Source organism: Myotis nattereri (assembly GCF_964212035.1).
Source record: "Myotis nattereri genome assembly, chromosome: 10".
In the NCBI taxonomy this organism is placed as follows: domain Eukaryota; kingdom Metazoa; phylum Chordata; class Mammalia; order Chiroptera; family Vespertilionidae; genus Myotis; species Myotis nattereri.
In genome coordinates this window covers 76,741,624-76,754,304 of record NC_138085.1, presented here as the reverse complement: position 1 = coordinate 76,754,304, position 12,681 = coordinate 76,741,624, and the positions used below count along the sequence as shown (strand labels likewise).

The 12,681-nt window shown below is 34.7% G+C and overlaps 1 protein-coding gene across 4 annotated transcripts in view; it reads right to left on the bottom strand.

Moving 5' to 3' along the window:
* Positions 1-12,681, bottom strand: part of PUM2 (pumilio RNA binding family member 2) — a 66,557-nt gene that overhangs the window by 11,084 nt on the left and 42,792 nt on the right. For 3 of the 4 annotated variants that reach the window (XM_081100924.1, XM_081100925.1, XM_081100926.1), the window contains one exon: positions 131-398. In XM_081100924.1, coding sequence (XP_080957050.1) covers positions 131-398 — 268 coding nt within the window. Of the gene's footprint in view, positions 1-130; positions 399-11,431; positions 11,669-12,681 lie in introns of all 4 variants that reach the window. The other variant, XM_081100923.1, reaches the window with a different exon arrangement.

The window sequence follows — 12,681 nt, the reverse complement described above, 5'->3', positions numbered from 1 at the left end:
TCTCTCTCTCTCTCTCTCTCTCTCTCTCTCTCTCCCCCTCCTTCCCTCCCTCCCTAATAAAAATACATCCAATAGGATTAAAAAAATATTTTAAATGTAGTGGAAAGTATCAAAAATCATAATCACTTACCTAGAACCATGCTGGTCTTGAGAAAACTCAACTATGTGTCCAATCAAGTCTCTAAGTTGAAGGTTTGGGAAGCGGTTATTTCTGAAATCTTCCAATAATCTACTTCGGCCTGAAGGCATAATGTCAGACCTATTATACCGAAGCCTCGGAGGAGGAAAGAGCTGGCTGCTGGAGCTGAACAGACTGGAAGTGCTGGAAGCACTTCGATACTTTGCTTCTGCTCCGGGGGCTGCAGAGATATAGCGACCACTACCATTTGTCAGTCCTCCTACAACAAAGCAGTTGTGGTTAGCAAATAATTTTGACAAAGTCATTCCTCAAATAAAAGTCACTTAAACTAAAAATTCAGTCAGTAGAGAAATTTTTCACCCCACTAATTCCTGTATGTTTTAACAAAGAAATAAAAATGGGAGGAAAATCTCACACATTTACTTAATGTGTGTGGCTATGAGATAAGGGGGAAAAAAGAGACTAGAAAACACGAGGAAAAACTGTATTTGTTCTTGGCAGTTTAGTTTACAGCATAATTATAACATCTAATATCATACACAAAACCTGTAGTTGTTCTTGGAAGCATGGTTTAAAACTTCATTATAACTAATGTCATACATACTAATATCAATAACAGAATACTGAAACCACCAATAAAACTTTCAGTTACATTAACAAGCAAGTTGCAAATAACTAGCCAACTCAGGTTTGAAGCCACTGAAAAAGTTTGACTAAAATTTGGAGTATTAAAGGAACATAGAAGGCTAATCTGTATTTTTGGAATATATTTAAAAGCACATTAAGAAGTATATACTTCTGTGTAAAAAAAATCATTTCTTAGTTAACACATTGATAAGTTTTTATAAGTTAAAAAACCACAATAATATTAGACAATAAATTCAAATGACACACTATTTTAAAATATTGTTTAAAAATACTCTCCATAAATACTATTTTATAGATAAGAAATTATAGTAATACATAACATTATTCCTAGAGCTCTAATACTGATCTTTAAGATAACGAATAAAAATCCTCTTTAACTTACATACCATTCTAAACAAGAACAATAAATGGCAGTCAATAGAAACAAAAATAAATATAAGCAGGAAATTGTCCTTAATACATATAACCATTTAAAACTACTTGACAGTGTCCTTTTAAAAAAGAAAATGTATAGAAAATTGCTAAATGCAGATTTAGTAGTTCAGATTAACAAAAATCCACCAGCAGCTTTATGCTATTGTATACCAACTACATGTAGAACAGTGCTGTATATGCAACCAGGCCACAGGGTAAAGATGATGCCAAGGACACACTGTCGGTGCGAAGTTATACAGAGGCGCTAGGCCAAAAAAGTTAAAAGGACAAGGAGCAGTAAAAATGTTATAATCCTGGAGTGAACTGCTTTACTTTCAGTCCCCAGCTTTATTCTTCTTCATTGAATTTCCCTTCATCCATATTTACTCGAACCCTCAGCCCCCTCTCCAATGTTAAGTGCCATAAAATTGCATTCACTCCCATGCTGGAAACCTAGTGTCTAACACATGTCTGTTCAGTATACAATAAATATTCATGAGTATTTTATGTAACATCAACTGCCTAAGGGCCAGTTCTATTTCTTTCTTTAAAAGTGTGTAACTTAAGTCATTTCATACACCAAAACTACTAACATCAAATTTTCATGTTATATCTAAAAAGTGAAAGAATTTAGTGTCTTAATACTTGTCTCAATTTCCTATTAACTCTTCCGGTCCACTATTATTATTTCTATTTATATAGTTCCACTAACTGTTCACAACAATAACTGACCACTAGCCCATTCAATTCTTAACAATTCCTTAACCTTTCTGCAGGATAGGGGTGCTATGATTAGCATTCCAATTTGTTTTTACAATTTTATTTTCCCACTCCAAGGCCCTTTTTGATGGTGTCACATTACACTAAAACCTATAGCACCCTGCTAGAGTGCATCCTCTATATTCTTTAGTCTAGTTTTCACATCATTATTCCAAACCTATTTCTTACACAAATTTCGTACTGCCCTAACTGTTCACTGCCCCCCCCATGACTATCTCTATATTGATTCCCGGTCAAGGTACATAACCAGGCTGTGGGTTTGATCCCTGGTCAGGCTGTGCGCGGGAGGCAACCGATCAATGTTTCTCTCTCTCTCAAATCAGTAAGAACTATTTAAAACCCATTTTATAACATACATTAAACATTTTAAATTTGGCTTTCAAAACATTGAAAACATGTCATCCAAAATCTAGTTGGGGATTGAGGGATATTCTACAAAACTACTGGTCTATAATCTTCAAAAATGTTGAGGTCATTGATAGTATTACTACATTATTGTTAATTTCCTCAACCAACTTCCTTTCACAAATGTAAGGAAAAAAATTGGGTGTGAGGGGAAAGGGAGATGAAGAGAGGGGGGGAAAGAACAAAAATGATAAAGTAGCCCTAGCTGGTTTGGCTCAGTGGATAGGGTGTCGGCCTGCAGACTGTAGGGTCCCAGGTTCGATTCCAGTCAAGTGCACATGCCCTGGCTGCGGGCTCAATCCTGGGGGGGGGGGGGGGGGGGAGGATCTGGGGGCAGCCAATCAATGATTCTCTCTCATCATTGATGTTTCTCTCCCTCGCTCCCTCCCCACCCCTCTTCCTCTCTGAAATAAAAAATATTTTAAAAAAAAGATAAAGTAAATGTGGGAAAATAACATTTAGAGTATCTAGATCAGCCGTGGGCAAACTATGGCCCGTTTGAAATGAATAAAACTAAAAAGACCGTACCCCTTTATGTAATGATGTTTACTTTGAATTTATATTAGTTCACACAAACACTCCATCCATGCTTTTGTTCCGGCCCTCCGGTCCAGTTTAAGAACCCATTGTGGCCCTCGAGTCAAAAAGTTTGCCCACCCCTGATCTAGATGAAGAATATGCTGGAATTATTTTGTATTAATTGTTACAACTTTCTCATAAGCCTGAAATTATTCCAAAATTTGTTAAAAACAATCAAACAGGTCATCTATATTCAAATCACTGCTACTGATAGTGTAAAGACAAAATAGTCCATTTAATTCATCACTGACATCCCCCTATCATTTACCACTTCTTAATCACTATCTAAATAAGAGTGTAGAGGACATGAAGATCTATATTATAATTTCACAGATGAAGTCACTATGGTTCAAATGATGTGACTTACAGCTAGTCAGCCAAGACTCTTAGACCAGAGCTTATCACACAAGTGTGCTGCTCCTTATGCTATTTACATAGTTATCTTTCAAGTTCATTCGTGAAACGGAAGGAAAGTTAACAACCTTGTAATTATTATAGTACAAATTATATGATTTTATACGTTTTCATTTAATTCCTTTGAAAAGTCTATTGTTTTAGAATCTTTCCCTAGTAAATATCAGAATTCAAAAAGATTTTAATACTGGCTGGGAAAATCACAGGGAAGAAAAACAATGCAACAACTAAAACCACTTAAACAGTCTTTTTACTTTTCCTTCCTTTCCCACCTCCTTAGGATATGGAATGATAGCTCCTCAACCTATCAGACCTGTGTGTTCTTTTAAAAATACAGTTTCATCAATCTTATTTAAGACCTACTGGATTACCCTCAGTGGATAATATTTATTAAAGAAAACAATGTATCTGAAGGTTATTCTGATAGAAGAGTTTGGCAGATAAAGAACTAAAATCAAGGTAATTTATTGATCTGTATTATGCAGATAAATAATTTCATTTTATAGCAGGTTGTCAACTACTTAAATTAAAAAATCATAATCCAAGTAAATTCTGGGTTCTGAAGACTACAACTACATACAGGCTACTAGGCAGAGTCCATTTCAGAAGGCAAACTTCTGGAAAGGTCAAGAAATGTTAACATGATAATGGAAGATGACTAGTTACTTGGAGTAGGCAAAGAATCAATGGTATAGTAACTGAAAAAAGTAGAAAAAAGACAATTTTATGGCATTAATTTTGGTTACCCCTAGCTCAATAACAGATCCACTTAGTACTTTTAGTTTAATATTTTTTCTATGATCAGTTTTCAAAATAAGTATATGAAACATTCAGCCATGGATAATCTGACTTATTAGTACATTTATCTGTGTGCTGCTAGACTTGAATGGGGGAAAAAGACTTCACAGCAGTGCTTTTCAATATGCACATAAATCATTTTGGGATACTTATTACACATTTCTAAAAGGACAAAACTGGTCAGACCTTTGTCTTGAGTCCTGGCATCTCATTTTAAATAGGTTTTATGTGTTCAACATAATCAGTTTCTTTACAAAGCCCACTTAATTAATATTCAAAATTGATACTGTTTGTTAGACCCTGAGAATCCATGGCATGTAGTTTTTTTGCTGAGAAACAAAAAAGCAACAAACTCATCTATGAGCCTAATTCAACCTAAATATCTGCCTATTAATATGATAGTGTTTTCCTCTTATACACAATAACTGTTATTTAAAAGGCAGCTACCATTTATTGAACACTCTTTGTTGGACACTTAGAGAGTAAACTGCATAAAATGCTATACTGTGCTGAACTGTGTTCCCCTGAAAGTTTGTCTTTTGTTTTAAGCCACTTGACTGCAGTAATTTGCCACAGCAGCCCTAGGGAACTAATACAGATTTTGGTACTAAGAGTAGGTTGCTACTAATAATTATACCGAGGGTTTTTCCTTTTTACTATTATGTCTGCAATGACAAGCAGAGTTCAGGTCAATAGAAGGCAAGTAGTTAGGAAGAAAAAAAAAATGCATTAGGGAAATGATGGGGGACACAATCAAAGGCTCATATGAACATGCGAAGATTATGAGTTAATTATGAGTTAAAAGGGAAGTGTAAAGTCGTCTGTAAATTATGAATTATTCCTTTCCAAAGTGTGTCTCTCCATGTGGACGCTACTGGAAATTTCAATGGGATAATCCTTTTTTTGTTATGAAAAGTTTAGCACCTGGCTGTTAAATGTTAATAGAATCTTTAATGTCAATAGAATCCCCACAACCTTTGTGACAGGCAAAAACTGTTGTCACACCTTGGTAACCATACTAGGTATTTTAAACAAGCACTCCAAGTGATTCTGATGCTGAACCACTGAATCTGATCAAGTATTTTCTAGTCCTAACCCTGTGATTATCCTAACTGAATTAACTGGTGAAAAATTCTGGCACTGAAGCACAAAAATCACATTTAATGTATTAAAGGATAATGAGTAAAATTAATCATTGTGAACCCAAAGTAGAACTAAGATCAGTAACTTTGTGTACAGAAGTGAAACAAAATGATTTCTCCATATAATACTTTCAGAATTTCTACTCAATAGGTTTCATACTCATCAACAAATAAATGACTTTTAGACACACAAAAAGGTTGAAGCAGTGCTTACATTTAACCACCATGAAAACCTGTAAGTAATATTCTGTTGAGGCTGAATATGCTTTTCTGTGGCCTATCCCTGAGTCACCTGCCTGATTAAACATTCTTACTTCATAAAGTAGGTAATATGTTTGGACTTTAAATGTCTAGATAAGAACTTTACTATAAATCTCAAGAGTAACTAAAGTGAGAAAGGTATCTAGAAGTCTAGTAATCTTATACACAACTTAAAAACATAACCATGCCACTTTGAGATAAACAGTCTGAGAGGCTGATTAGAATATTGTTATTTATACACTTTGCAAAGTTGTTTAGTTAATTATAGGCTAACAGAAAAAGCAAGGATAGTAACAGGAATCAGAATTGTGTTCTAGCCTCAGTTCTGTCATTTACTGTCTCTTGGGCTCATGTGACCTATAATTTTATCATCTTTACTGGGCATATCACTCAGCCAGTCTATGTTAAGAATTAGGATGAAATGAAATAATGAGCATGAAGGAACTTTAGAAAACTACCAAATGCTATTCAGTTATAGAGAACTTACTACTTAATGATAATAGTACTTCTAATGAAAACTTTAAAAAAATCAGTTTTCTGCATATATGAAACTCAGAAAAACTGCACACAGCTTTGCAACCAATTTGAACATACTTGTTTTAATTCTTAGACATTTCATTCTAGAGAAGTTGACTATATGTGCCAAAGGTCAGCAGTTTTAACACATGTAACTACTACTAATAGGAAAATGATCTTAAAAGTTACTATTATCCTGCTCACACACTTAATAAAAATTTTGCTGTGATTAAGAGAGAAGATAGGTTATAAAATTTTCTAATCCCTAGAAAGCTAAAGTACTATGTGATTACTAAATACATGATGTTAATGAATCTTCAGAACCAATAGCCGCCTTTCAATAACGAATTTCACTAAATACAAAGCTTGGGTTACACGTTTTAGTGTACTTTTCTTACAAAACGCCCCCCACAAGCCAGTTCAAAAATGAAAAGGCACAAGGGAAAATATCCATTAGTTTGTCATGCCCTAAATTAAATACATACACAGAATACAGCTTTTACCCAAGAAGTTCTGTATCAACCTAGTTACTATGAGCATAAAGATTGGAGTAAACAAGAAACCACTAACATTTCTAACATTTTAAAAGTTTACTGAAAGAAGAAAAGAGAGGAAACAAGGAAGGAACAAACTAGTCAGCTAGCTCCAGGTAGAAGAATAAAATAATAGTGGAAATCTTTAATGTTCTATTACAAATAGTGAAGAATCTTTTTTTTTAAAAATATATTTTATTGATTTTTTACAGAGAGGAAGGGAGAGAGATAGAGAGTTAGAAACATCGATGGGAGAGAAACATCGATCAGCCGCCTCCTGCACATCTCCCACTGGGGATGTGCCCGCAACCCAGGTACATGCCCTTGACCGGAATCGAACCCGGGACCTTTCAGTCCGCAGGCCGATGCTCTATCCACTGAGCCAAAACGGTTTCGGCAATAGTGAAGAATCTTGAAATAAGATGCTGACTTCTATCAGAGAGAATGATTAAATGTAACAACTGCAGGTAGAAGACTTTTCCTTATCACTACAGATAAATACATGAGAAATTAATTCAAGTATTATTCAACTCTAAACCTGATGCCCAATATTTGACACTGACTACTCTTTGCATTTTAAAATAAAAATCATGCCAGAACCGGTTTGGCTCAGTGGATAGCGTGTCAGCCTGTGGACTCAAGGGTCCCGGGTTCGATTACGGTCAAGGGCATGTACCTTGGTTGCGGGCACAACCCCAGTGGGGAGTGTGCAGGAGGCGGCTGATCGGTGTTTCTCATTGATGTTTCTAACTTTCTATCCCTCTCCCTTCCTCTCTGTAGAAAATCAATAAAAAAAATAAAAATAAAATAAAAATCATTAAAGTTCTCTTTCCTTGTTCTTTTCACATGTTTCTCTGATCCACCAGTAATTTAAATGCTGTTTGTAGAGTTGAAGTCAACAGGAGAGCCAATCTGAAGGAGCTTCAAAATGACCCCAAATGGTAAAATTTTGGGATTAAAAAAAGGGCATAAAATTGATGTCTCAGACTGCAATGGACAGAAACATATCAACTAGTATAAAAATCCATCAATTTACAGGTACAATGATGACTGAAAAAACAGTCACCTTTAGATGTTGCTAGGACATCAACTCATTCTCAAAGTTAGAAAATCAAGGGGGAAAAAATCAAGCATTATCCTAACTCATATATGAACTATACATTTCATGGTAACCTCACAATTGATGAGGAAAAGTTCTTCTTCTGGAAAAGTTCCAGCTAATAAATGCAGAAGTAACCAGAGAAGTAAGAGTATCACCATTTTACAACTGCTGCAGAAATAGTTAGGTAATGATCAAATGGACAACCTCACAATAAAGACACCAGACGTGTGTCTCCTGATAGAAGTATAGAACCATATCCTGGCCAAGATGATAAGCCAACAAACCAATAATTAGATCAAACCCCTAGGCTTAATTCCATTTTACAGGAAATACAGAGAAATAATGTTAATATAGAGGAACATGTTAAATACTATCGTTGCTTATTGCTATACGCAAAGTCAAGAATATGGGAAAGGCAACAGGAACAAAGTTTCTTCAACAAATACATGGAAAGAAAAAGAAAAAAGATGAAGGGGAAATGGTTCCTATAAAACGACATATCAAACAAATCTAATGTATGGACCTTATTTGGATCCCGATTCAAACAATACAACTGGAAAAAGACATTTAAGTAATGACATTTAAGGAATTAAAAGTAATGAAAAATTACTAATTTTAAAAAGTATGATAATGACATTGTGGTTATAATTGTTTTTTTGTTTTTTTTAAAAAGAGTTGCTCTTTGAAATTTCATACAAGAAAATGGAGGAGCCTGGCTGGCATGGTTCAGTGGTTGAGCGTTGACCTATGAACCAGGAGGTTGGAGTTCGATTCCCAGTTGGGGCACATGCCCTGGTTGTGGGCTCGATCCCCATTGGGGGGTTTCAGGAGGCAGCCAATCAGTGATTATCTCTCATCATTGATGTTTCTGTCTCTCCCCCTCCCTTCTTCTCTGAAATAAATAAAAATATATATTAAAATGAAACATCTTTCTTGGGAAGCCAGAAGCACTAAATGCTGTCATTAGGCTTTTTCTGTGAAAGTGACTAGCACAAGCAAAGAGAGAGCTGGTAAAAAAAGAAACAAGTGTTTTATCCAATACTTTAAAAATGTAGCTATCAAGGTCTATCATTAAGTATAATGATTGTGTGTCTTAAAATCTCAATAATTTGGAACTAATTCCAACCAATTCTAATGAAACTGAGAACTTTATCTCATGATATTATACTCCTAATGTGTGAGCTCAGTAAAACTATTTTTAAAATGAATATGCAAATTCATTTCCACAGGAATTTTATAAATAATCACAGCCCTGATAACTTGATTTATAAAGAAATCCACTTAAAGGACATACAATTTAAAATAGTTTTTAGACCAGAGAGCATGTAAGTCTTGCATTGTGACTGAATCACAGGAAAGCAAAGGATCAACCATTTCCATGAACACTAAACCAAGAGCAAATTTATGAAATTACTTTCAATCCAGCAGAGTCTATTCCTTGTTAACAATACTGTCTGTCATACTACATACAATTAAAGCCAGAGGAAACTAGAGAGTAAACAAGAAAGTAATCTACAGATAATTCCAATCAGAGGTATAGTAAAGTATCAGATTTCAAGGTGAAGGAATTTAATTAAGGGTACAAAGTATCGCCCTGGCTGGTTTGGCTCAGTGGATAGAGCGTCGGCCTGCGGACTCAAGGGTCCCAGGTTCGATTCCAGTCAGGGGCATGTACCTTGGTTGTGGGCACATCCCCAGTGGGATGTGTGCAGGAGGCAGCTGATCAGTGTTTCTCTCTCATTGATGTTTCTAACTCTCTATCCCTCTCCCTTCCTCTCTGTAAAAAATCAATAAAATATATTTAAAAAAAAAAAAGGGTACAAAGTATCAGGATAATGTAGAACTGCTGGCCCAAGTTATGATTTCTCTTAATTGACTAGAATTCCTTCCTTAAGCATCTATATAGCTAGATTTTTTACATTCTAAAATAAACACACCTAGATTGCTACTTAATCATAGAGACATCTGAAAAGTAATTTATAATCCAATTTCTAAGCAACCAGTGTAGAATAATTAATGCTATTTATACAGGCTTTAAAGCACAACATAAGCAGTAACAGTTGACAGGAATCTGACCTGAAACTTACCTATGAAAAAAATGACAAGACATGACATATAATTTTAACAAATAAAACATAAAACTACTATGAAAGATCTAGTCTTAGTTATGTTCCAAATTTGTGTGTCCATTACAAAGTTTCAAAGGCATGTTTTATAGAAAGGTGGAGGAAATAGGTCTGAACAGAAATAATAGAAATCAGGAACTGAGCAGCTCCTGTGACCGAGAAATAATAAATGAAGGTGTTAAAATAAAAACTGATACATTTACACAAATAGTGCTGCAAAACAGATCATAGGAGCCCACCTGAATAAATTCATTATTTGTGTACATATATTCAATATCCCCCATAGAGCAAAGGTCCAGAATTTGGGGTAGAGGACCCATCTTTAAAACGAAATCTGGCCCGACCAGGGTGGCTCAGTAGTTGGGCGTTGACCCATGAATTAAGAGGTCACTGGTCTGACTGCTTGTCAGGGCAAACGCCCAGGTTGTGGGCTCAATCCCTGGTAGGGTGTATGCAGGAGGCAGCTGATCGATGTTTCTCTCTAATGAATATTTCTATCTCTATCCCTCTCCCTTCCCCTCTTTCTAAAATCAATAAAAACATTTTTTTTTATTTTAAAAGGATTTTTCAATGACATAATTCTAAATGATGATTACTATAAAAGATATTTTTGTTACATGGACACTTACTGTATTACTGAGCTTTAAGAAAAAAAATATCTATACTCCTATGATGAGGGGGAGAGGTCAAACATGTCTGCTTATAAGGACAACATTACTTTTTAAATTGGAAGCAGATTTAAATCTTTCCAAGTACATAAAAATCAGCAATAGAACCTCTCACTTTCAGTTGAGGTAATTAGGATTACAAAAATCCAAACTCTAATTTTAATGAAATACTTTTTAGAGGAGACAGGGATTCATATCAAGCCTCAGATATCCAAAAACCCTTCTAAATATACTGTTAACTACTTGGACAAATACTTCCCAGAAAGGGAAAAAGGTAACCACTAATTCAATAATCTTAGGGTGGGGACAATTTTAATACACAGATATAAACAAAGTTCTAAATGCTCCAACTTCAAGGATACAATAAGCCTAAACCATTTTTTTCCTTAAACATATTTAAAAGAGAAATATATGGACCAAACCCTTAAGTTTCTTTACCTCACAAATTCATATACCCTTTGGGTAAATGGCCAAGCATTCAAAGGCCAAAGCAAAAACCATTGTACTCAACTACATAATTTAAAGTTAAATAACTATGTGACTAATTGCTTTTTTTCTGGTGTACAAAAACAATAGTGAAAATTCTCTTTCACTATCATGTACAAATAGTTGACTTTTCAGATGATCTAAAACACATACAAATCAAAAGCACAGACAAGAAAAAAACACACCACTGTATTTCATAAAAGAAACAAGATACAATAGGGGTCTTTACCTTACTGTACATTAGACCCTCACTTTAAATTTTCATGATAAAATAATTTTTTCAAAAGGCTAATATCTAAAAGCAAAAGCAATTTGGCATGTTTTATCCAACATTAAATATTTCACATATATTATAAACACACACACACAAACACACATGTATACATACAAATAAAAAGGGTTTTGGTTGTTTTTTTTTACCTAAATGCAAACTGGATGAGGATCCATGTGATGAAAGTGATGGCGGTGGCGTAAGTGAATGTCCTGGAGTTTGGCTTGGCAGAGGCATGCCTATTGGACTTGGAGAGGAGGAAAATCCCAGACTATTGTAAAATGGTTGCCCTATGGGTGCTAGGCTGCTACTAGATCTTTTGTACAAGTCAGAGCTAGTAGATAGAGACTCTCTCCTTGTGGCACTACTACTTGCAGAACTGCCAACTGAAGAAGAAATAAAAAAAACCCTAATTACATACAGTGTTAACTGAATAAAACCTATCCCCAACTCTTGCTGGGAAATAACAGGAGTGATCACAATAATTATTTTTAGAAACATTATGGAGAAGATAATTACTGTGATAACTATATATACACTAACTTATTAATCATAAAAGGGTATAAATGCACCCCAATAAAGTAACCAAATATTTAACATAGCAGTCATATGTTCATTATTTCACACATATTTATCACTGGCACATATGATTACTGTGCTTTAATACCCTGGTATGATTTATAAACCCTGGAATTGTAAGTAGTCTGCTTTATGATATGCTAGAGAGTCAATTCCAATAAAGTTAAATTTTGCTAGTGTCCTAATCTCTGGAGCCAGTTCTCAAACTTCAACTCAATGCCAAGAAAAGACTACACTAATAAACAGAATATTAACATATTTCCCTCATCATTCACATTTAATTTGGCTTCTACCTTGTGTTCAAACCATAGTACTTTAAGTCCATACTGGCCCGAATATTATTCAGCTGTGAAATATAGATGGCAGCTTATTCTCCACTATACATTCTCCTTATCCTTCAACAACTAAATAACAAAATATATATGAAAAAACTAAACTTTTAAAAAATTGTTGTCATCACTGTTATCACACCAAAAACATGCTTTCACTTACCCCTCAGGAGCTTCCATTCCTAAGTTTTTATTACTGGCCCTCTTAGCCCCTTACTCAAGTGAAGACTGATCAGCCTATTTTTTCTTAGATAATATATAATTATTTTATATTACATCTTTTATTGTCCTACATACTGAATTCTTTTTACTTAATTCCAAATTCAACTATTAACCTCTACTTAATTTTTCCTTTTGTGCTCCACAAAAATCATAAAATAGTATCACATCATCATATAGCTGTGCATGCAATGAACAGAAAGCAAGATTTGACATTTAACATTTATCTGGATAATCAAATTCTTTACGTGTTTGAAGTGGCTGTTCAATTC